This window comes from Hylobates moloch, unplaced genomic scaffold, assembly GCF_009828535.3.
Source record: "Hylobates moloch isolate HMO894 unplaced genomic scaffold, HMol_V3 SCAFFOLD_9, whole genome shotgun sequence".
Lineage (NCBI taxonomy): Eukaryota > Metazoa > Chordata > Mammalia > Primates > Hylobatidae > Hylobates > Hylobates moloch.
Window position 1 is genome coordinate 45870563 of NW_026652284.1, and position 26261 is coordinate 45896823.

The window sequence follows — 26261 nt, forward strand, 5'->3', positions numbered from 1 at the left end:
TCTTATAGTCTGTCATAGTGGATGTACCAAGTGCATTTAAAAGAATGCAAAGTGGAATTGTGTTCTGTGTCATTTAGGTCAGGGTGGTTGACAGTGTTACTTAGATCGTCTATGTACTGATTTTTTTGTTTAGTGGTTCTATCAGTTGCTGAGAGAGCTGTTAAAATCTCTAGCTATTATTGTGGATTTGTCTATTTCTTCCTGCAGTTTTGTCAATTTTTGCTTCATGAATTTTGAAGCTCTGTAATTAAAACACGAATGTTATGTTTTCCTGATGAACTGGACTTTGTATCATTGTGAAATATCCTTCTTTATCACTGGTAATGCTCTTTGTTTACTTTATTTGAAGTTAATATCACACTCCAGCATTCTTATGCTTATGGTTGCATGCTATATCTTTTTCCTTCTTAGTTTCAACTTACCTGTGTCATATTTCATTTGTCTCTTTTAGGCAACACATCCTTGGGTCTTAAACTTTTATCTATTCAAATAATTTCTTCCTCTTAACTGGAGTATTTAGTTCACTGGCATTTACAATAACTATTGATATGATTGGATTTAGGCCTACCATTTTACTCTTTGTTTTCTGTTTGCTTATCTGTTTTTTGTTCTTCTGTCTTCCATTTTTGCTTTCTCTTGGGTTAAGTGCATCCTTTAAAAAATTTCATTTTACTTAACATAATGACCTCCAGTTCTGTCCATGTTGCTGCAGATGACAGGATTTCATTCTTTTCTATGGCTGAATAATCTTCGGTTGTCAGAGGCTGAGAAGGGTACCAGGGTAGGAGGGGATGAAGTGAGATTGGTTAATGGGTACAAAAATACAGTTATATAGAAGAAATAAGACCTAATGTTGTACAATTCAGTAGGTTGATAGTAAATAATAGTCTACTGTATATTTCAGAATAGCTAGAAGATAATAATTCAAATGTTCCCAACATAAAGAAAAGATAAATGTTTAAAGTGGTGGGCATCCCAATTACCTTGATTTGTTAATTATAGATTATATATGATTGTATCAAAATGTCACATGTACTCCCCAAATAAGTCCATCTGTTATATATTAATAAATTTTTAAAAATTATAACATTTCTTTGGGGTCTTTAACTGTTTGTTTTTGCACTATTTTATTTCTTAGAGGTGATTTTGGAGTCACAATACACATCCTTTCTATTGTACTACCTTATGTAAAATGTAAGCATTTGTAGTCTTTTATGCTACAGTTGACATATTACTGTATTTACACATTATAAGCCCTACAATACAGGGTTTTGTGCTTTAAGCAGTCTCGTGTATATTATGGAAGTAAAGAGGGAAAAATAGTGTTTTATATTTATCCAGGTATATATTAATATGATATCTGCAGTTCTTTTTTCTTTTCTAGACACTCAGCTTTCCACTTGTGGTATCACTTTCCTTTAGCTGCAGAATTTTCTTTAGCCCAGGGATCAGCAAACTTTGGAAGACTATGGGCCAAATGTGGTCCACCTGTTTTTATAAATAAAGCTTTATTGGAACACTGCTTTGCTCATTTATGTTTTTTAATGACTGCTTTTGCACTAGAATAGTAGAATTGTGCAGTTGTGACAGAGACTGCAAAGCCTAAAATATTTACTCTTCGCCGTTTTACAGAAAATGTTAGCCAATCCCTGCTTTCGGATATCTTCCAGTGTATGTCTGCTGGTGACTGATTATCTCAGTTTTATTATAAAAAATGATTTTATTTTACCTTTATTCTGGAAGGATATTTTTGCTGGATATAGTTCTGTTTTTTTTTTTTCTTTCAGTACTTTCAAGATATCGTTCCACTTTCTTCTGATCTCTCTCCTTTATTTTTCTGTCTCTTTTTTTAATGCTCTCTCTCAGCAGAATCATCTCCATCATTTCTGATGAGAAGTCAGCTTTCCTTTGTATTTTTGTTTCCCTGTATATAATGTGTTATCTTTTTCTGGTTGCTTTGAAAATTTTACTGTATTTGGTTTTCTGAGGATTGATTGTGATGTGTCTGGATTTAGTTTTATTTGTGTCTACATTTCCTGGTATTTACTGAACTTACAGATTTGTAGAGTTGTATCTTTTGCTAAAGATGGAAAATTTTGGCCATTATATTTTCAGGTACACTTTTGCACCTTTTTACTTATCCTTGCCTTCTGGCATTCTAATTCCACTTATGTTAGACCTTTTGATATTGCACTGCAAGTCCCTGAGCCTTTGTTCACTTTGTTTGTGGGAGGGAATAAACAGTATTTTTTTCTATCTGTCTCTGAAATTGAATAATTTCTATTGCTCTGTCTTCATATTCACTGACTCCTTTGTCATCTCCAGTCTACTTTTGAGCTCATTTGTAAATTTTAAAATTTCAAATGATCTATATTTTTATTTCTAGGATTTCCATTTGGGAATTTAGTTTCTGTGTCTCCACTGAACTTTCTTTTTTTGCTTTTTTATTGGTACCGTTTTTTTCTTTGGTCATAGTCGTAATGTTTCTTTAAATCTTTTTCTGCAAACTCCAACATCTAATTCATCTCAGGGTTGGTATTTCTTGACTGACTTTTCTCTTGAGTGTTGGTCACATTTTCCTGTTTCTTCATATGCTTATTAATTTGGGAGTGTATTCTGAATGTTGTAAATGATACATCCTAGAACTGGCTTCTGTTATGTTGCCCCATAGGACATTGAGATTGTTTAGCAGGCAGTTAACTTGGCCGGGCTCCAACTCCAAGCTCTCTCTTCCTGTGGTGAGAAGCAGCTTAAATCTTTTTTCAGTTCTTTTACATGTAGCTGGGCTGCTGGGAGTCTGTCCTTGCATTGCATAGGTCATTGGTCAGCTAGAGATTTGGGCAGAGTTCATATGCAGAATTTGGGGCTCCTTTATGTTTCTCTCTGATTTCTCTTCTCACTTTCTAGCCGCTGTAGTCACTGAACTATCCTCTGTCTCCTTAGGCCATTGAGGCTGTGGTTTCCATCTGAGTTTTACCTGAATTTTTCTGAGTGGGGCATATCTTTAGGAGGAGAGCCGTATATAAAACTAGAAATTTTCCTAGTGCCATTCCTTTTTTTTTTTTTCTTTCATATCTAGACTCCATTCTAGTTTCTGCTACCTTTTGTTCCTTCAGGTAATCTTTTATATTTCATCCAGATTTTATAGTTGGTTTCTATGGAAGCATTGATCTGATAGAAGCCACTTTATCATTCCTGGAAATGGAGTCTCTGGAATATATTTAAAATTCAACCAGTAAATATACACTTTGTTCACAATGTTTTACATGAAAGGATAAAACAGTAACACGATAGAAATTCAGAAGTAACCTGATGAAAATATCACAGAATCGTAGTTTTGTTTTTCTGACTTAAGATAACAGTTCAAACTGAACTGTCCTCTCTCTCTGAAATGAATACTTTCTACTTTAAGTAGATGGAAGCTTTGCTAACTTTAATAGTCTTGAAGTTTACTAGGGTCACTTTGGTTCTTATGTTTTAGTTTTGTCTGTTTGTCTGTGAATTATAAACTCAGAATTCTATAGGCAACAAAAATATTCTTTAAACTTTTTGTCAGCTTGACAATGCTATGCCTTTGCTTGGGCTTGGTGTTCACTGGACATCTTGTGTCTGAAAATTTCTCTGATATTGAATTTGAGAAACTTTCAGCCATTATTTCTTCAAATAAAATATCAGCCCCATTCTCTTCCTCCTCTCCTTTTGGTATTCCAATTGCACATATGTTGGGCCATTTGATGATACATAACAGATTACTGAGCCTCTATTCATTTGTTAAAAAAACTTTTATCTCTTTATTCTTCTCCTTGGATAATTTTAACCTATTTTCAAGTTCACTTACTCTTTTTCTGTTTTATCTCCACTTGGTTCTTAAGTCCATCAGCTAATTTTTTTGTTTCAGAAATTGTAGTTTTATTTCTAGGATTTCTGTTTCTTTTTAAATAATTTATAAGTTTTTTGTTTGAAATTTTTCATGTATTGGAAGCATTTTATTTCATTGAGGATTTTTACAATAATTGCTTTGAAGTCTTTGTCTGTTAGTTCTAGTATCTGGTTCATTCTGGAGCTGTATTCAGACAGGATTTGGGTCTCCTTTCTTGCTCTTTGTTTTCTGGGGCTCCCCCCAGCCTTACCCCTCAGCGTTCATGGTTTTCCAGCTTCACTTTTCTGGTTCCCCAGGCCAGAAAGACTATTTTTGGCTTTTCTGTGGCTTCTTTGCCACTGTGCCTTAGCTTCAGGATAAAAATTGCAGTGACAGGAACGTACTTGTATTGTTCCTTGACTTCCCTACTGTATGTGAGTATGAACTTCATACCAGAGTCTGTCTGCTTCTATTTACTGTTTTTTTAAGTAGTTGCCTTTTCAGTCTGTTCAGGTTTATAGTTGTTTTCTGCCAGAGAGAGATTGGTTCAGTAGGTTCTTAAATCCATCATACCTGAGTGGATGTTCATGTTTTAGTTTTGAAGCAATTTTAAAAGCAAATTAATTTAGTTATACTGTTGCTGCTACTCTACTCATTATCTATTCATAATAAGGAGGATTGCAAGTAATTTCTGATATCTATAGATGTAAGCACTGAGGAGGAATATTAGGTTCACAAATATTTTATTATTGAATATCAACTCTGAGCCAAGCACTTGTGATAGAAAGAAAAATAAGGCAAACTACTCTCAGGGTACTTAAAATCTGGTAGAAACATAAAGGGAAGATTGGTGGGCATTGATTTCACTGACTTCCACATGCTAAGCTAAATCACTTTTTGCATTTGTTCAGCCTTATTATTAGGGATAGAACTTACTTATAAAAAGAAAAAAAAATTCAAATTTTGTTACAATTGGAGTTAATTGTTACTGCTTTTTTTTTTTTTTTTTTTTGCATTTGACAGGCTTTTTAAACTAGCTTGGTGAAAGTAGCTTTTTTTTAAAACAGAGGTCTGTCTTGTTGCTTCTTGTTTCAAGAGTTTAGCCTGGTCCTTACTCAGAAACATTGCTTAATTCCATGACAGCTTATTTTTATAAATTTGTGGATTCTTTTGCTGTTTTCTTAAGTATGCTTAAAAATAGAAAATCCTAGAAGAGAACTCGGGAATTTACCTGAATGTCGCAAAACTTTTCTGATAATTGTTCAAACAAGGGAGTTTTAAAAATTGTTGTCCCTTGTGCTTACAGGTTGATTAGAGACGGGGGAAAATGGTGATAGACTGGGAACTGGAGAACTTGGCTTGATTGCAAACTTGAAGAAACACTCTTTCTTAGTATTGTGTGTGCTCTAGGTGGGCAACAAATGAGAGCTCACAGCCAGAGCAAGTCCATGAAAAAGGATTGTGGTGGATTTCACTGTAAACGTGTTCAGCGTTGTAGGGCTCATCTGGGTCAATAATTAAAGATGTTTAGTAATCCAAGAAATACAAAAATGATCAGAAGTAGGCTTCTGATAATGGGACAGACACTCAGGAGCGAAGTAAGGATTTGAGATAGAGTCATCTACTTAAAGGTGATAGTTAAACTTGAGAATACGAGAAGGAGAGAGACTATAAAAGAATGTGCAGAGGTCTGTGAACATCACATGACAAATTGTACCGTTTCTCACTATCACTTTGTCTAACCCAGAACTTTTTAGAAAAATCAACTGAAAGAGAAACTCGCCAAGAATATGCCCTGGCTATGATTCAGTGCAAAGTTCTGAAACAGTTGGAGAACTTGGAACAGCAGAAGTACGATGATGAAGATATCAGTGAAGATATCAAATTTCTTTTGGAAAAACTTGGAGAGAGTGTCCAGGACCTTAGGTGTGTTATTCTTTTTAATTCTCCTGTGCTGGATCTGTTGGACTTGTTTGACTTGCATAGCATTTTAAGAAAACCTGAATTTGTTGTCACCTATACAAATCAAGAGAGTTCACTAAAATACATTAATGTCTCCTGTGAAGACATCATTCTGACATGGCAACAGTTGGTCAGAACTGTGTGTTATCTCTTCTCATTTATGGAGATTCCCACTGTTTTCTGCTGTCTAAATTCTGACCGGCTTTACTCCCTCAGGATGTGACTCCACCCTGGAGCTCCTCGAGAGTCTTCTCTTATCTTTTTAAGCAACAAAGGTAGTTTGTTAATTAGTGGAGGAGGTTTGCCTGTATATGGAGAAAGTATTTGTTTTCCTGCTTTTTGAAGGCCTTTTGGCTCATTTTTTAATGTTAAAAATAATGTAAATAATGTATATACAGTAAAGAATTAGCCACTATGGAAGGGACTCCATGCCACTCCCACCATCTTCACTGCCTTGCCTTACTCTCCCTCGGGTCTCTTGTGTTTGCTTCCAAAAAGCCTTCTAGCCCCTCTCTGCCTGCCCCCTACAATCCACAAATGGGGCTCTGCATATTCTTTTGGATCTTGTTCTTTTTCTGTTTCGTACATAATGTCTTGATGATCTTTTCCATTAACACTCGTATTCTTTGTTTTTAAATTACCATTGGCATGTTTTTAAAAGAGTTACTCTCTGGAAATAGGTACTTCTCTTAGGTGGATTGGGGTTTGGAGCCAGGCTGATTCTTGGAATTGTTTGGCTACTTTTTCCATGTGTGGCCTTGCACAAGTGTCTTGACTTTTTCAAGACTGTTTTCCTTTTGGTAAAACAGTAATAAAAATGCTAACCTTGCAGGATTTGTTGTGAGGTTCCGTCTGCCCTGCAAATGCCTTCAGCATAGTATGTGCTCCAGAAATGTATTTACCGGGTGATTCAGTGCAGCCGTAATCCCAAGGCCCAAAGATTTCCCAGAGATGGGAGGTGTTATCTGTATCAGTGGTTTGTAATGGATTTTGTGGAGGAAGAAAAGTGATTTTTATTATTCTAGATTTTCAAATATTTCAAATATGGATACATTGATTATAATAGGCAGGCCAGGAATAGGCTTCACAGCTACACATTCTGTTACTATGTTTATTAAAAACTGATGACTGGTTCTCCGTAATAATCATTTAAGGCCTGTTTTTGTAAAAAAATAAGATTAGTGATAGCTTTCTAAATGATTTAATCCATTTTAGCTAATTGTTATTGATTTTTTATCTTGAATTTGGTAATTTGAAAAATACTACTTACATAAAGCTAATAGGGTGATGCGTGCAGCTAAAAGAGGCTTGTCTCTGTTTTTGCTGTTACAGGATTAGGATATGAATATTAAAAATACTTGTTTACTTCTTATACTAACTGGCCCTACATTAAAGTATTGTACTACTTTATTCAAACGGTACCCTCTGATCAACTTATCTAGTACATCCTGGATATACTGAATTACTAGTAGTATTTGAATGGTTACATCTTTTATAAATTTTTACTTGAGAGAAAGTCCAAATATGTTCTGACTGTGTTTGTCTACTGGCTAACCACATTAAACATTTTCCTACTGTAAAGCTTGGAATAATCAAGTTACTCTCCAGAGAATGGTTTTTAAATTAAGGTGAATTGCAGTTTGTTATATGTACAGAGGCTTTTGTCTTTAGTCTATAATGGATTAATTCAATTAATTATGTCTACACTCTTTGTAATCACATTGTAAAATATTGTGCCAATACGTGTGATTTTGTTTTTGTGATGTATTATTATAGTTTATGATATTTATAGTGTAATATGAGTTTATTATGTTAAAGTACTATGCTTTTATGTAACATATTATTTTGCCTGTTGGTCTGGGAAATACAGTATTTCAAGTGTCATGGTAGAAATTCTGATAGATTATCAATTTTTTTGCTTATACACATTCATGTATATATTGGAATAAGGATTTTGAAAGCAAGTGCTGATTTTTATGTCTCATACCCAGCATTCAAATTTGACAGGAGGGTTGGACCTTACTACACTGAATAAAATTTCACATTATTTATTAAAGATTATTTAAACTGTTTAAAGTTCGTTTAGTGGTAGTTTGTTAATGTACAAAGGATGGTCAGTCTTTGTAATTAAATAATAAGTGAAGACATTTTATTTTGCTTAATTTTGGAGTACTGTCAGATTCTTATAAACCTTGAATTCTTTAAACATTTTTATAGTTCATTTGATGAATACAGTTCAGAACTTAAATCTGGAAGGTTGGAATGGAGTCCTGTGCACAAATCTGAGAAATTTTGGAGAGAAAATGCTGTGAGGTTAAATGAGAAGAATTATGAACTCTTGAAGTAAGTTTTTTGTTCTACTTTACACTCTTAATATCTGTTATCCCAAATCCTCACCAACACTCGTTTTTGTCACTCTAAATTTTAGATATTCTATGGTTTTAATTTGTATTTTCTTGCTGACTAATGTGGTTGAATACCTTTTCATATCCTTTTGACCATCTGGACATCTTTTCTTGGAGAAGTGCTTGTTCAAGTCTATTTTCTTTCCTTCTACAGGAGTTCTATATGTATTCTGAGCATGAAGTTGTTGTCTTATATATATATTTTCATCACAGCCATTTTGTCCCCACTCTGTTGCATGCCATTTTACTTTTTAATGGCGTCTTGATGAAGAGATGCTCTAAATTTTGATGTAGGTCAATTCATCAGTCTTTCCCTGTATGGCTAGTGCTTTTCTGTGTCCTGGTTAAGAAGTTTTTGCCTACTCAAGGTCATGAAGATGTCTTTATATGATATCTCCTAGAAGCTTTATTGTTTAACTTCTTATATTTAGATACCCAGTACATCTGGAATTGATTTTTGGGTAAGGCATAAAGTAGGAAACAGGATTTATTTTTTTCTTTCCATAGATATCTAATTGAACCAGCTCCATTTTCAATAGAAAACATTTCCCCCGATGCTCTCTAGGTTTACCTTTGTCATAATAAAATGACTAATATGTGTAGGTTTCTTTCTTTTTTTTGTGAGATATAATTTATATAGCATACAATTCATCTGTTTAAACCGTAAAATTCAGCGGTTTTTAGTATATTCAGATATTTGTACCCATCGACAAAGTCAGTTTTAGAACATTTTCATTGCTTCAAAAAGAAACCCCATATCCTTTGGCCGTCACCTCTCTATCCACCTATCTACCTAGCCCTAAGCAACCACCAATACCTGGATTTGCCTGTTATAGAAATTTCATGTAAATGGAATCATATAACATATATTTTTTTGTGACTGGCTTCTTTCATGTACTGTAATGTGTTCAGGGTTCATCCATGTTGTGGAATTTATCACTACTTCATTCCTTTTTATGGTTGAATGATTTTCCGTTATGTGGGTAAGACCACATTTTATTTATTCATTCATCAGTTCATGGACTTTTGGGTTGTTTCTACCTTTTGGTTATTATAAATATTGCCAATAATATTGTGGTATGAGTTGTTGTGTGGGCATATGTTTTCATTTGTCTTGCTGTTAGATACTTGGGTGTGAAATTGCTGAGTTATATGTTAACTCTGTGATTAACCATTTGAGGAACTGCCAGACTGTTTTCCAAAGTGGCCACACAATTTTCTATTCCCACCAACAGTGAATGAGGGTTCTGATTTCTCCACATCTTTGCCAACATTTGTTATGACCTTTTTGATTCTAGCCACTCACACTGAGTGAGTGTGCAGTAATATCTCGTTGTGGTGTCTATTTGTATTTCCTGATGGCTGATAATGTCTAGCATCTTTTTATGTGCTTATTGGCCATTTGTATATCTACTTTGGAGAAATATCTGTTCAGATGCTTGGCTCATTTTTTAGTTGGATTGTCTTTTTATTACTTAGTTGTAGAGGTTCTTCATATATTCTGGATACAGGTCCCAGATCAGATACGTGATTTGCAAATATTTTGTCTCATTTTGTGGGTTATCTTATCACGTTCTTGATAGTGTCCTTTGAAGCACAAAAGTTTTAAAATTTCGATCAAGTCTAATTTATTTTTTCCTTAGTTTCTCATGCTTTTGGTGTGTTGCCAAAACTGATTTACTCATATTTTCACAATATTTTTATAGATTTAGTTCTTACATTTGGGTTCTTGATCCATTTTGAGTTAATTTTTGTATATGGTATGAAGTAAGGCTCCAACTTCTTTCTTTTGCATGTGGCTATCCAGTTGTCCTAAGTACTATTTGTTGAAAAGACTATTCTTTACCCATTGAATTATCTTGGCATCCTTGTTGAAAATCAGTTGACTATAGACATGGGTTTATTTCTGAACTCTCTGTTGGTCAGTAAGATTACTGTGATAGCAGTACCACACTGTTTTGATTGCTGTTGCTTTATAGTCAGTTTGGAAAACAGGAAGTATGACTCTTCTACCTTTTTTCTTTTTATAAAAAAAATAAATGAGTGTATCTTTATTTAATGAGTCTCTAATTGGTAGATATTTTAAATTGTTACTAGAGTTTGCTGTCACACACAGTGTGAGAATTACTAATATATACTACAACTTTTAAAATAGACTTTAATTTTTAGAACAATTTTAGATTCACAGAAAAATTGAGCAAAAAGGACAGTGCTTTCATATGCTACCTCTACCTCCACCAACACAGTTTCCTGTTTCTAACATCCTGTTTTTAGCATTAGTGTGGTACGTTTGTTACAATTGATGAACTAATATTGATATGTTATTATTAACTAAAGTTCATACATAGTTCGCATTAGGATTCACTCTTTGTATTTGTAGTTTCCTCATTATGAACTTTTCAACTTTGTGTATAGTTCTGTGGGTTTTGACAAGACTATCTTTGTGCTCCAATGAATTGCCCTTGCTCTGTTGTCAAAATATCAGTTGACTTTATTTGTGTGGGTCTATTTCTGGGCTCTCTGTTCTGTTTCAGCAATCTATTTGTCTATTCTTTTACCAATACCACATTCTTTTGAGTACTGTGGCTTTATAGTAAATCTTGAAGTTGGTAGTGTCAGTCCTCTGACTTTGTTGTTCTTTAATATTGTGCTGGCCATTTTGAGTCTTTTGCTTTTCCATAACTTTAGAATATATGGAAACAAACTTTAGTTTGTCAGTATCTACAAAATAACTTGCCAGAATTTTGATTGGGATTGCATTGAATCTGTAAATCAAGTTGGGAACAGTTGATATCTTGACAATAGAGTCTTTCTGCTTGCGAACATGGAATATCTGTTTATTTGTTTCAGTTTTCTTTGGTTTCTTTCATTTGGCTTTTGTTTTCCTCTTATAGATCTTGCACATATTTTGTTACATTTATACCTAAGTATTTCTCTTTCTTTCTTTTTTTTTTGTGCTAATGCTAATGGTCTTTTGTGTGTGTGTGTGTGTGTGTGTGTGTGTGTGTGTGTGTGTGTGTTGTTGTTGTTGTTGTTGTTGTTGTTGTCCACCCCACCCCACCCACCCCTCCACCTTTTTTTTTTGTTTGTTTGAGACAGAGTCTCACTCTGTTGTCCAGGCTGGAGTGCAATGGCGCAATCTCGGCTTACTGCAGCCTCCGCCTCCCGGGTGCAAGATTCTCCAACCTCAGCCTCCTGAGTAGCTGGGATTACAGGCATGCACCACCATGCCCAGCTCATTTTTGTATTTTTAGTAGAGACAGGGTTTCACCATGTTGGCCAGGCTGGTCTCTAACTCTTGACCTTGTGATCTGCCCACCTAGGCCCCCCAAAGTCCTGGGATTACAGGCAGGAGCCACCATGCCTGGCCTTTAACCCCCTTTTTAAGAGGCAGAATCTAGCTCTGTCACCCAGACTGGAGTGAAGTGCTGCGATCATAGCTAACTGTAACATCAAGCTCCTGGGCTCAAGAGATCCTCCCATCTCAGCCTCTTGAACAGCTAGGACTACAAGCACATAGCACCATGCCTGGCTTTTTTTTTTTTTTTTTTTTTTTTTAATTTTTGTGGAGATGGGATGTCACTCTGTTGCCCAGGTTGGTCTCGAACTCCTGGCCTCACAGCAGTCCTCCCATCTCTGCCTTCTAAAATGCTAGGATTATAGGCATGAGCCACCATCCTTGGCCTAGTGCTGTGTTTTTAATTTGAAATTCCAATTGTTCAGAGATAGTGTATGGGAAAACAACTGATTCAGATTTACCTTGTATCCTGCGACTTTGCTGTAATTATTTCTTTTATTTCCTTTTTTGTCTTATTACACTTAATGATACTTCCAATATGATGGTGAATAGAGTGATGAGAGGGTACATCCTTGCCTTGCTTCTGATCTTAGGGAGGAAAGCATCTAGTTTCTCATTATTCAGTATGATATTAACTATAGATTTTTTTTTTGCACACCATCTTTATCTGATAAAGTTGAGAATGTTTCTTTCTATTCCTAATTTGCTGAGAGTTTTTATCGTGAATGGATGTTGAATTTGTCAAATAATTTTCCTGACTCTATTGATATGATTTTTCTTTTTTAGCCTGTTGATGTGATAGGCTACATTAATTGATTCTCAAATATTACCCTAGCCTTGCATACCCGGACTCAATCCTGTTTGGTCATAGTTTATAATTTGTTTTATATGTGATTAGATTTGATTTGCCAATATTTTTGTTGAGGATTTTTGCATCTATGTTCATGAGAGATAGTGCTCTGTAAATTTCCTTTCTTGTGATGTCTTTTTCTGATTTTGGGATTATGGTAATGTTGGTCTCATAAAATGAGTTAAGAGATGTTCCCTCTGCTTCTTTTTTCTGGAAGAGACTGTAGAGAATTGGTATTGTTTCCTTCTTAAATGTTTGACATAATTTACCAGTGAGAACATGTGGGCCTGTTGCTTTCTGTTTTGTAAGGTTATTAATTACTCATTTCTTTAATAGATATAGGCCTATTCAGATTATCCACTTCTGCTTAGGTGAGCACTGTGAAGGCTACCTAACTTCCGTAAGACTGGACTCCTTGGGGTTTTTATTTCTCTAGCTAGTTCTTGTTCAGTCTTTAGCAATTAGTCAGTTGCCCGCTACGTGTTTCTACCAGTTGATAGATCCAATAGCAGTTTCTGCTCCCAATAAGCTTTGATTTTCTGTCACCCATCTCTCTAACTTAAAGGGAGATGGTTTGTCCTGGGACCTCAGTTCTCTGATGGATCCTGATGGATCAAAGAAGACTCGTTTGGTTCAGCATTTTTTTTTTTCCTGCTGTGAGGATTGGAGTGATGATTTCCAAGCTCTTTACATGCTGTACCAGAAACTGGAAGTCTGCTCTTTTGTTTCCAAGATGATTTTGGCTATTTTGGTCCCTTAACATTTTATATGAATTTTAGAATCACCTTGTTAAAATGTACAAAGAACCCAGTTTGGACTCTAATAGGGATTCTGTTGAAGCTGTAAATCAGTTTGGGGAGTATTCAGATCCATGAACCTGGGATGTTTTCTGATTTGTTTAGATCATATTTAATTTCTTTCAACAGTGTTTTGTAGATTTCAGAATATAAGTTTTGCATGTCTTTTGTTAAATTTATTTCTAAATATTTTGTCCTTTTGATGCTATTGTAAATGAAGTTGTTTTCTTCTTTTTCAATTATTTATTGGAAATTTATAGAAAAACAATTGAGTTTTGTAGATTGACCTTATAAAACCTTTGTCTTTATTGGATTCCTTTGCATCTTCTCTCTGCCGTTGGCCCTTGAAAATGCAGGAATTAGGGATGCTGACCCTCCTCCCCCACAGTCAAAAAGCCATGTATAATTTTTAGCTTCCCCAAAACTTAACTACTAATAACTTCCTGTTAACTAGAAGCCTCACTGATAACAAAACAGTTGATTAACACATATTTTGAATGTTACATGTATTATATACTGTATTCTTACAATAAAGTAAACTAGAGAAAAAATGTTATTAAGAAAATCATAAGAAAGAGAAGATATATTTACTATCCATTAAGTGGAAGTGGATCATTGTAAAGGTCTTCATCCTCCTCGTTGTCATGTTGAGTAAGCTGAGAAAGAGAAGTTGTTGGTGTTGCTGTTTCAGGGGTGGCAAAGGTGTAAGAAAATCCATGTGTAAGTGGATCTGTGCAGTTCAGATTTGTGCTGTTCAGTGTTCAACTGTACAAGATTATGTCATCTGTGAATAGAGAGTTTTACTTCTCGCTTTTTCAATCTGGGTGCCTTTTATTTCTGTTTTTTGCCCAATTGCCCTGGTTAGAACCTCTCCTATGCAAATGTCTTTATGAATTCTTTGTTCTATTCCATCATCTATTTATCTATTCTTACTCTAATACTATGTTATATTAATTGCTGTTAATTATTTTCTGTCTTGGTGTCTGATAGTATGAGCATGCCTGTTCTTCCAAGGTGTCTTGGTGCTTTCTGGACTCCTGCATTTCTGTATGCATTTTAGAATCAGCTTGTCAAACAAATGGTTTGACGGGTATTTTGATTGAGATTGAAGCCATAGTTTATTCTAGGGGGAATTGATATTATTTTAATTTGGAAGGAGGGTCCTCCAATCCATGAACATGGTAGTATATCCCTTCATTTATGTAGGATTTCCTTTGGATAATGTTACGCTCTTGTCTTTCATTAAATTTATTCCTTTGTGTATGATTTTTTTTTTAGTGTTCCTATAGATCTTGCATTACAGTTTTTCACCATCTACCTCAACTTCAATGGAACTTTTTGCGATGATAGAAGTAGTTTATATCTGTGCTGCTCAGTACAATAGTTTGTCACTAAAGAGCACTGGAAATGTTCTTGGTAACTGAGAAACTAAATTTTTGTCAATTTGACTTCAAAACAAACCACATGTGGCTAGTGGTTGTCATATGAGGCAGCAAAGTTTGAGTCTGGTATCTAAAAATGCTGGTATAAATAGTTCTGTGTCGTAAATCAGGTTGCTCCTTGGCTTACCTCCCTGCCAGCTTGGTATTTGGTTTTCTCATGTTTAACATTTGTTCTTCTGACTTTCCGCTTCAATATTTTATTGTTTTTGTTTCATTTCCCATTTTGTCCTTTCGTATAGATTTATACTTTTAAGAAATCCTCTTATTGTCATTTAAATGAGGCATCCAGATGGAGCATTTTTAGGCCCACCTATCTCTGATGTTTAGACTCCATTTTCTGTGTATTACTGAAAATGATACATTATTCTCATTTAAACAAAATGGCAAATCAAAGTGAGTGGTTGATGTCAGAAAGATCGACAAAATAGGAAGTGGGAAGGAGTGGATTAGTTTTTCATTGTTACCCTATGACTGAGTTTTAACAACAGAAAGAGCTTGGAGTTTCTTTTTAAATCTAGTGTTTAAAAAACTTGAATATAATGGTGGGGAATGTTTTACAAGTTATTACAAAAGCATTATGTATATCTTTATTATGATACACTTAAAGAGACTTTTGAAAAGGGTACTTTCTATTTTCTGGTGTTAGGTTTTAATTTTTGTGGCTTCTTCAGATTACTCCTTTTACCTTTGTATGACACTGTGATTTTTCTGAATAACCAGGAACAATGGTATATGGTATTTTTCTTTTCTTTTTTTTTGAGACGGAGTCTCGCTCTGTTGCCCAGGCTGGAGTGCAGTGGCACGATCTCGGCTCACTGCAAGCTCCGCCTCCTGGGTTCACGCCATTCTCCTGCCTCAGCCTCCTGAGTACCTACCTGGGACTACAGGTGCCCGCCTCCACGCCCGGCTAATTTTTTCTATTTTATAGTAGAGACAGGGTTTCACCGTGTTAGCCAGGATGGTCTTGATCTCCTGACCTCGTGATCTGCCCACCTCGGCCTCCCAAAGTGCTGGGATTACAGGCGTGAGCCACTGCGCCTGGCTGGTATATGGTATTTTTCTTTTATGTTTATATGATGATGAGAAATTTGAAATTATTGTTTTGTTTGTCTTTAGTTTTTATTCTTGTTAATGGAGAAACCAAACTCTGTGAAATATTTTAAAGAGGTTTCTTCTGAGCCAATATGAGTGACCACCATCTTGGGAAAAACAGTCTTAAGGAGCCCTGAGAAAGTGTAGCTGATTTCTGTTTTGCATTAATGGTGGCCAGTTGTGCCTAAACTCCAAAAGGGAAGGGGTATTATGAGTTTTGTCTGATCTCTCTTCCCATCATAGCCTGAAACTCAGTTTTTGAGGTTTCTCTGGGGTCCCCTTGGCCAAGAAGGGAGTCTGTTCTGTCAGTGGGGTTGTTACCAGTTGTGAATCTGTATGGGTCTGCAGCAACTTGATCCTTGCCTCCTTGGAGGAAATAATTCTGCTGAGGGGCAGAAATAGGTTTAAGGCAGAGTGAGAGACCAGGGCAAGTTTTAGAGCAGAAGTGAAGACTTATTAAAAAAGTTTTAGAGCAGGAATGAAAGGAAATAAAGTACACTTGGAAGAGGGCCAAGTGGGTGACTTGGAAGATCCAAGTGCCCTGTTCTGCCCTTTACTTGGGGTTTTATACATTGGCATGGTTCCAGGGTTTCTATTTCTCCTCCCTCGATGTTTCCCTTGGGCTGGGCTGTCATGTTCAGTGTGCTGCCAGCACTTGGGAGGGGCCACATGCACAGTATGTTTACTGAAGTTGTGTGCATGCTCACTTGAGGCATTTTTCCCTTATCAGTTGAGCATTCCTAGAGGAAGGTCATATACCGGTTAAACTCTGCCACTTTGCACCTTAGTATGCATGCTTGAGCCTGCCCACCCCACTCTTGAGATATTATTGGGAAGCTGCTGATCACCAGCTTCAGGTGTTTTCTGTCTGTTGGGAGACTCGTTCCCTGGCGCCAGCTGCAACCAATTAACCTGATGGTCACCTGACATTCTTTACATTCTTATAAATTATCTGCATGAGATGAATGACAGGTACTAGTGCTGCCCAATAAGACAGATCTGGATGAAATCTTTATTTTATTCTGCTGTTTAAAAAGCACCATGCGTACTGGTCTTCCTTTTATCTGTGGATAACCACACTTACGTCGGGTAATCCCAGACTTAGCAAGTATATAAGTTAATTTTTCCCTCTCGCTTTTGAAGTATACAGAAAATACCTTGTAGCTTGTACGTTAGTAGTTTTGAAATAAATATATATTTTGAGTAAGAAAATATTCTGAAATATAAGAAGCCATGGAGATAGAAGAAAAGCAAAAGCTGAGAGAGAAAACAAGTTTCTAAAACTGAGGGAAAACACTGGGAAAGAGAATGAACATATTTGTTGAGTGATCAATTAGAATAATAATGTAAATTCTAATTTGATTTGAACAGATGCTTTTCAAGATTACATTTCTAGCTAATGTCGAGGCAGAATTCACATTTGGTCTAACTGCAGAGCTGTGGTGTGTTGCTGCCAGGATCCATTGGACTATTTGATAGAATCATGGGTTGTGGTTAATGTGGCAATAGAGGTTTGGATTGTGATTGATGAATCTATTGTTGACTTAACTGTATTCAGAGACATCTTGGAGGGAACTCTCTCATTGCGTACCATAAAATCTCTTTTTTTGAACCTGTTCTTTTGAACATTTTAGTTGATGATTTGACACAGAAATAGCATGCTCAGCAGGTTTACAGCTAATAATACAAAGATGTTTTCATTGTTGCTGAAGATATTCAGTGGATTTAATGGTCCTGAAGGGTAACAATTAAAATCATGTCCACATTTTGCAGATTTGACTAGAAAGTCTGTGATTCCTTCCACTTCTAACATTATCTGACTCTAAGGCTGTGCTTCTCAAATGTTAATGGAGATCTTGTTAAAATGCAGATTCTAATTCAGTAGTCCTAGATTAGGTCTGTGATCAGCATTTCTAAGTAACCAGGTGATGCCCATGCTGCTGGTGTGTACACCATATTTTGGGTATCATGGTCTCAGCCATATGGAGAATGGCTTAAATCACTGAGAATAGTTTAAGGCAGGGATTGGCAACGTGATTTGGTAAAGACCCAGGTAGTAAATATTTTAGACTTTTGGAACCATTTTGTTTCTGTCCCAAATCACTCAACTCGCCATTGCAGTGCCAGCTATGGGCACCAAGTAAACTAATGAGCCTGGCTGTGTTCCAGTAAAACATTTACAAAAACAGATGGCATCTGGGTTTGGACTTGAGCTGTTATTTCCTGACTTCTGGTTTGATGTATTCAGAATGTCAGTCTTAAATAATGAAATTTAGAAAATAAGATTAAATACAGAGATTGTTCAAGCTCAAAGCTTGAAGATGGCTACCTGGGAGCATAGATTCAACTTGCCTTGAATATACACTCCAATTAGTAGCAGTTACAAGTGGGCTTTTAAGGGAAAAAGAAGAGGCACTTCCTAAGTCATTTGCCAAGAATTTACATTAAAATGACATAAACTGTTGATTAGCTGTATATTGATCTTTGTATCACAAATTCCAGGAACACGAGAGTAATGAGTGGGATAGTTAGGGACAAAATGCCTTTAAATAATTGCCGTTGGACCCACACTCTTGTCTCTGGGTGTGAAAAATTTTATGTATTTCACATAGCTCTGACGACTCTGAGCTATTTTTCTTTTCTTGAGAACAAATGGTATATTTTAAATAATTTTCATTAATGCAATTTGCTTATAATTTCATGAAATTTCTTAATATTTAAATTATTGAAATAAAAACAAGTAATTTTTTGAAATTATCAAAATGTTTCAGTTGAATTAAATTTAATTTAATTTTAGAATAATTTGCAAGTTAGCCTTTTAAAAACACACATAGTTTGAAATGTTAAAAATATAAATAGATATATGAAAAACTGAATATGTCTTGTTTCATCTTGAAGGCAGAGAGAACTAAAGTGGAAAGGTTTCTTCACTGCTCTTCGATCTCAGACTCTTCCTGAGGAGGAACTAGGGTCAGCAGGCCATAGTCTCTTTCGGTGCCTAGACATACCTTACCTACATCTTTATATACCTTTACTTATACATGTTATCAGACTAAATGTATTAATTTGTGACCTGTCATTTTTACTTCCTATGGCTTGAAGTCATTTAACATGACTATCTTTTTTTAATCCAATTTTTATTTTTATTTTATTTTATTTTATTTTTATTTTATTTTATTATTGTACTTTAGGTTTTAGGGTACATGTGCACAATGTGCAGGTTTGTTACATATGTATCCATGTGCCATGTTGGTTTGCTGCACCCATTAACTCATCATTTAGCATTAGGTATATCTCCTAAAAATTTGTGTTTGGTTTTTGTCCTTGCGATATTTACTGAAAGATGTTTTCATTCATCCATGTCCCTACAAAGGACATGAATCATCATTTTGGTGTATATGTGCCACGTTTTCTTAATCCAGTCTATTGTTGTTGGACATTTGTGTTGGTTCCAAGTCTTTGCTATTGTGAATAGTGCCGCAATAAACATACGTGTGCATGTGTCTTTATAGCAGCATGATTTATAGTCCTTTGGGTATAGACCCAGTAATGGGATGGCCGGGTCAAATGGTATTTCTAGTTCCAGATCCCTGAGGAATCGCCACACTGACTTCCACAATGGTTGAACTAGTTTACAGTCCCACCAACAGTGTAAAAGTGTTCCTATTTTTCCACATCCTCTCCAGCACCAGTTGTTTCCTGACTTTTTAATGATGGCCATTCTAACTGGTGTGAGATGGTATCTCATTGTGGTTTTGATTTGCATTTCTCTGATGGCCAATGATGATGAGCATTTTTTCATGTGTTTTTTGGCTGCATAAATGTCTTCTTTTTACGAAGTGTCTGTTCATGTCCTTTGCCCACTTTTTGATGGGGTTGTTTGTTTTTTTCTTGTAAATTTGTTTGAGTTCATTGTAGATTCTGGATATTAGCCCTTTGTGAGATGAGTAGGTTGCGAAAATGTTCTCCCATTCTGTATGTTGCCTGTTCACTCTGATGGTAGTTTCTTTTGCTGTGCAGGAGCTCTTTAGTTTAATGAGATCCCATTTGTCAATTTTGGCTTTTGTTGCCATTGCTTTTGGTGTTTTAGACATGAAGTCCTTGCCCACGCCTATGTCCTGAATGGTATTGCCTAGGGTTTCTTCTAGGGTTTTTATGGTTTTAAGTCTAACATGTAAGTCTTTAATCCATCTTGAATTAATTTTTGTATAAGGTGTAAGGAAGGGATCCAGTTGCAGTTTTCTACATATGGCTAGCCAGTTTTCCCAGCACCATTTATTAAATAGGGAATCCTTTTCCCATTGCTTGTTTTTGTCAGGTTTGTCAAAGATCAGATAGTTGTAGACATGTGGCATTATTTCTGAGGGCTCTGTTCTGTTCCATTGATCTATGTCTCTGTTGTGGTACCAGTACCATGCTGTTTTGGTTACTGTAGCCTTGTAGTATAGTTTGAAGTCAGGTAGCGTGATGCCTCCAGCTTTGTTCTTTTGGCTTAGGATTGACTTGGCGATGCGGGCTCTTTTTTGGTTCCATATGAACTTTAAAGTAGTTTTTTCCAATTCTGTGAAGAAAGTCATTGGTAGTTTGATGGGGATGGCATTGAATCTATAAATTACCTTGGGCAGTATGGCCATTTTCACGATATTGATTCTTCCTACCCATGAGCATGGAATGTTCTTCCATTTGTTGGTATCCTCTTTTATTTCATTGAGCAGTGGTTTGTAGTTCTCCTTGAGGAGGTCCTTCACATCCCTTGTAAGTTGGATTCCTAGGTATTTTATTCTCTTTGAAGCAATTGTGAATGGGAGTTCACGCAAGATTTGGCTCTCTGTTTGTTTGTGATTGGTGTACAAGAATGCTTGTGATTTTTGTACATTGATTTTGTATCCTGAGACTTTGCTGAAGTTGCTAATCAGCTTAAGGAGATTTTGGGCTGAGACAATGGGGTTTTCTAGATATACAATCATGTCATCTGCAAACAGGGACAATTTGGCTTCCTCTTTTCCTAATTGAATACCCTTTATTTCCTTCTCCTGCCTGATTGCCCTGGCCAGAACTTCCAACACTATGTTGAATAGGAGTGGTGAGAGAGGGCATCCCTGTCTTGTGCCAGTTTTCAAAGGGAATGCTTCCAGTTTTTGCCCATTCAGTATGATATTTTCCATGGGTTGTCATAGATAGCTGTTATTATTTTGAGAAACGTCCCATCAATACCTAATTTATTGAGAGTTTTAGCATGAAGGGTTGTTGAATTTTGTCAAAGGCCTTTTCTGCATCTATTGAGATAATCATGTGGTTTTTGTCTTTGGTTCTGTTTATATGCTGGATTACATTTATTGATTTTCGTATGTTGAACCAGCCTTGCATCCCAGGGATGAAGCCCACTTGATCATGGTGTATAAGCTTTTTGATGTGCTGCTGGATTCGGTTTGCCAGTATTTTATTGAGGATTTTTGCGTCAATGGTCATCAAGGATATTGGTCTGAAATTCTCTTTTTTGGTTATGTCTCTGCCAGGCTTTGGTATCAGGATGATGCTGGCCTCATAAAATGTGTTAGGGAGGATTCCCTCTTTTTCTGTCAATTGGAATACTTTCAGAAGGAATGGTACCAGTTCCTCTTTGTACCTCTGGTAGAATTCGGCTGTGAATCCATCAGGTCCTGGACTGTTTTTTGTTGGTAAGCTATTGATTATTGTCACAATTTCAGAGCCTGTTATTGGTCTATTCAGAGATTCAGCTTCTTCATGGTTTAGTCTTGGAAGGATGTATGTGTCGAGGAATTTATCCATTTCTTCTAGATTTTCTAGTTTATTTGCGTAGAGGTCTTTGTCGTATTCTCTGATGCTAGATTGTACTTCTGTGGGATCGGTGGTGATATCCCCTTTTTCATTTTTTATTGCATCTATTTGATTCTTCTCTCTTTTCTTCTTTATTAGTCTTGCTAGCAGTCTATCAATTTTGTTGATCTTTTTAAAAAACCAGCTCCTGGATTCATTAATTTTTTGAAGAGTTTTTTGTGTCACTATCTCTTTCAGTTCTGCTCTGATTTTAGTTATTTCTAGCCTTCTGCTAGCTTTTGAATGTGTTTGCTCTTGCTTTTCTAGTTCTTTTAATTGTGATGTTAGGGTGTCAATTTTGGATCTTTCCTGCTTTCTCTTGTGGGCATTTAGTGCTATAAATTTCCCTCTACACACTGCTTGGAATGTGTCCCAGAGATTCTGGTACGTTGTGTCTTTGTTCTCGTTGGTTTCAAAGAATATCTTTATTTCTGCCTTCATTTCATTATATACCCAGTAGTCATTCAGGAGCAGGTTGTTCAGTTTCCACGTAGTTGAGCGGTTTTGAGTGAGTTTCTTAATCTTGAGTTCTAGTTTGATTGCACTGTGGTCTGAGAGACAGTTTGTTATAATTTCTGTTCTTTTACATTTGCTGAGGAGTGCTTTACTTCTGACTATGTGGTCAATTTTGGAATAGGTGTGGTGGGATGCTGAAAAAAATGTATATTCTGTTTATTTGGGGTGGAGAGTTCTGTAGATGTCTATTAGGTCCACTTTGTTTAGAGCTGAGTTCAATTCCTGGATATCCTTGTTAACTTTCTGTCTTGTTGATCTGTCTAATGTTGACAGTGGGGTGTTAAAATCTCCCATTATTATTGTGTGGGAGTTTAAGTCCCTTTGTAGGTCGCTCAGGACTTGCTTTATGAATCTGGGTGCTCCTGTGTTGGGTCCATATATATTTAGGATAGTTAGCTCTTCTTGTTGAATTGATCCCTTTACCATTATGTAATGGCCTTCTTTGTCTCTTTTGATCTTTGTTGGTTTAAAGTCTATTTTATCAGAGACTGGGATTGCAACCCCTGCCTTTTTTTGTTTTCCATTTGCTTGATAGATCTTCCTCCATCCCTTTGTTTTGAGCCTATGTGTGTCTCTGCATGTGAGATGGGTTTCCTGAATACAGCACACTGATGGATCTTGACTCCTTATCCAGTTTGCCAGTCTGTGTCTTTTAATTGGAGCATTTAGCCCATTTACATTTAAAGTTAATATTGTTATGTATGAATTTGATCCTGTCATTATGATGTTAGTTGGTTATTTTGCTCCTTAGTTGATGCAGTTTCTTCCTAGCCTCGATGGTCTTTACAATTTGGCATGTTTTTGCAGTGGCTGGTACCAGTTGTTCCTTTCCATGTTTAGTGCTTCCTTCAGGAGCTCTTTTAGGGTAGGCCTGGTGGTGACAAAATCACTCAGCATTTGCTTGTCTGTAAAGTATTTTATTTCTCCTTCACTTATGAAGCTTAGTTTGGCTGGATATGAAATTCTGGGTTGAAAATTCTTTTCTTTAAGAATGTTGAATATCGGCTCCCACTCTCTTCTGGCTTGTAGAGTTTCTGCCGAGAGATCAGCTGTTAGTCTGATGGGCTTCCCTTTGTGGGTAACACAACCGTTCTCTCTGGCCGCCCTTAACATTATTTCCTTCATTTCAACTTTGGTGAATCTGACAATTATGTGTCTTGGAGTTGCTCTTCTCGAGGAGTATCTTTGTGGTGTTCTCTGTATTTCCTGAATCTGAATGTTGGCCTGCCTTGCTAGATTGGGGAAGTTCTCCTGGATAATATCTTGCAGAGTGTTTTCCAACTTGGTTCCTTTCTCCTCGTCATTTTCAGGTACAGCAATCAGACATAGATTTGATCTTTTCACGTAGTCTGAAATTTCTTGGAGGCTTTGTTCGTTTCTTTTTATTCTTTTTTTCTCTAAACTTCCCTTCTCACTTCATTTCATTCATTTCATCTTCCGTCAGTGATACCCTTTCTTCCAGTTGATCGCATCGGCTACCGAGGCTTCTGCCATTTTCGCGTAGTTCTCGGAACTTGGCTTTCAGCTCCATCAGCTCCTTTTAGCCCTTCTCTTCATTGGTTATTCTAGTTATCCATTCATCTAATTTTTTTTCAAAGTTTTTAACTTCTTTGCTACTGTTTTGAATTTCCTCCCATAGTTCGGAGTAGTTTGATCGTCCGAAGCCTTCTTCTCTCAACTCGTCAAAGTCATTCTCCATCCAGCTTTGTTCCGTTGCTGGTGAGGAACTGCGTTCCTTTGAAGGAGGAGAGGTGCTCTGCTTTTTAGAGTTTCCAGTTTTTCTGCTCTGTTTTTTCCCCATCTTTGTGGTTTTATCTACTTTTGGTCTTTGATGATGGTGATGTACAGATGGGTTTTTGGTGTGGATGTCCTTTCTGTTTGTTAGTTTTCCTTCTACCAGACAGGACCCTCAGCTGCAGGTCTGTTGGAGTTTGCTAGAGGTCCACTCCAGACCCTGTTTGGCTGGGTGTCAGCAGCAGTGGCTGCAGAACAGCAGATTTTTGTGAGACCACAATTTCAGCTGTCTGATGGTTCCTCTGGAAGTTTTGTCTCAGAGGAGTACCTGGCCGAGTGAGGTGTCAGTCTGTTGTCCCTCCTGGGGTGTGCCTCCCAGTTAGGCTGCTCAGGGGTCCGGGACCCACTTTAGGAGGCAGTCTGTCCGTTGTCAGATCTCCAGCTGCGTGCTGGGAGAACTACTAGTCTCTTCAAAGCTGTCAGACAGGGACATTTAAGTCTGCAGAGGTTCCTGCTGAATTTTTGTTTGTCTGTGCCCTGCCCCCAGAGGTGGAGCCTGCAGAGGCAGGCAGGCAGGCCTCCTTGAGCTGTGGTGGGCTCCATCCAGTTTGAGCTTCCTGGCTACTTTGTTTACCTAAGCAAGCCTGGGCAATGGCGGGCGCCCCTCCCCCAGCCTCGCTGCCACCTTGCAGTTTGATCTCAGACTGCTGTGTTAGCAATCAGTGAGACTCCGTGGGCATAGGACCCTCTGAGCCAGGTGCGGGACACAATCTCCTGGTGTGCCGTTTTCGAAGCCCATTGGAAAATCGCAGTATTAGGGTGGGACTGACCCGATTTTCCAGGTGCCATCTGTTACCCCTTTCTTTGAGTAGGAAAGGGCACTCCCTGACCCTTGCGCTTCCCAAGTGAGGCAATGCCTCGCCCTGCTTCGGCTCGGGCACAGTGCGCTGCTCTGACTGTCCTGCACCCACTGTTTGGCACTCCCTAGTGAGATGAACCCGGTACCTCAGTTGCAAATGCAGAAATCACCCTTCTTCTGTGTCGCTCACGCTGGGAGCTGTAGACTGGAGCTGTTCCTATTCGGCCATCTTGGCTCCACCCATCACTGTCTTAATACATATTACAATGGCAGGTGGTGATTAATACTATGAAGAACAGTGGAGTAGGAAAAGAGAGTGGTGGGGAGAGTACTGCCTTAGGGTAATCCTGGGCTTTTATACAGCAGATGACATTTGAGCTGAAAACTGGATATTGTCTCTCAGTGTACTAGTGGGTTCAGTTGGCTAATTTGTTACAGTTTGTGTGTATCTATTTCTGAGTTGTTGGGGTATTAGAAAGAGTTGTTTTTATATGTTGATCTTCTACCAAGCCATTTAAAAAACATTCATTCTGACTGGTTATCACAGTTACGCTATGCTTTTAGAATGAATTGAGAAGTTTTCCATCTATTTCTAGGCCCTTGAGCATTAAAATAACAGAGGAGCAACCTATTCCTTGAATGATTTCTGCTTGCAGACGTGAGGAAGGTAGTCCTTTCCAAGCTCCTTGGATTCTGAGCCGCACCATCTCCCCCCCCTTTCACTCCCAAGGGCACATGCACATCTTGGGTAGCTGCACCCACCCCCAGTGGTCCTTGAGGAGGGTAGCAGAAGCCGGGGCAGTGGGAGCCTTCTTTGCTGCTGGTTCCTGGCTCCTGTTCTCAGAAGTACCCGTCAGGCTCCAGTGACAATTTACTCTATGTTGTTGTACTGGAGAAAGTACCAGAAGGGCAAGGTGACAGGATGGTGGATTTGGGCTGCCATCTTTTCTCTTGCTGTTATGGACTTCACTGTTTGGAAAGTATATGTTCCACTCTTCTGTTAGAGTTGGGGTAAGAGAGAGGGGAAGACGTGTGTGCTTAGTTCTCAGTCCACCCTCTTATCATCGAGCACTGAAAGTCACTTGTCCCAGTAGTACCAGTAGGTCCTAGGGTTTATAAATGGCTTATGAAAATATATATAATTAGAAAAGATCTATTGGTAGTTTTGTGTTAAAATAACTTTTATTCATGTTCTAGTTTTCTTGAGGGGGGAGTCCCTGATATTTTGGAACTCGTGCCTGGTATACATTGTGAATCTGAAAGAAACTTGTTATATATGTATGAAGGTTTGAAGGTTTGAAAACTGCAAACTTATGTGTAATAGTGAAATCCTTAGAAGAATATGAATATATTAATAAATGTCTATTTTCAGGACGATATCTTCATTATACCTGTGCTCTGTTGTATTCTATAGAAAAATTAGAACTTGATCTCTCTTTTGGATAAAATTTATTTCAGAATCTTGACAAAACTTTTGGAAGTGTCAGATGATCCCCAAGTCTTAGCTGTTGCTGCTCACGATGTTGGAGAATATGTGCGGCATTATCCACGAGGCAAACGGTAAGAGAAAGCCATTCATTTCATTTGGTTTCTTGAAACCTTCAATGTA

General features: G+C 37.1%; 1 protein-coding gene across 2 annotated transcripts in view; it reads left to right on the forward strand.

The window, feature by feature from the left end:
• ATP6V1H (ATPase H+ transporting V1 subunit H) overlaps window positions 1–26261 on the forward strand; it is a 143226-nt gene that overhangs the window by 75664 nt on the left and 41301 nt on the right. For both annotated transcript variants that reach the window (XM_032759779.2, XM_032759780.2), the window contains 3 exons: window positions 5607–5785; window positions 8039–8164; window positions 26111–26212. In XM_032759779.2, coding sequence (XP_032615670.1) covers window positions 5607–5785; window positions 8039–8164; window positions 26111–26212 — 407 coding nt within the window. The remainder of the gene's footprint in view (window positions 1–5606; window positions 5786–8038; window positions 8165–26110; window positions 26213–26261) is intronic.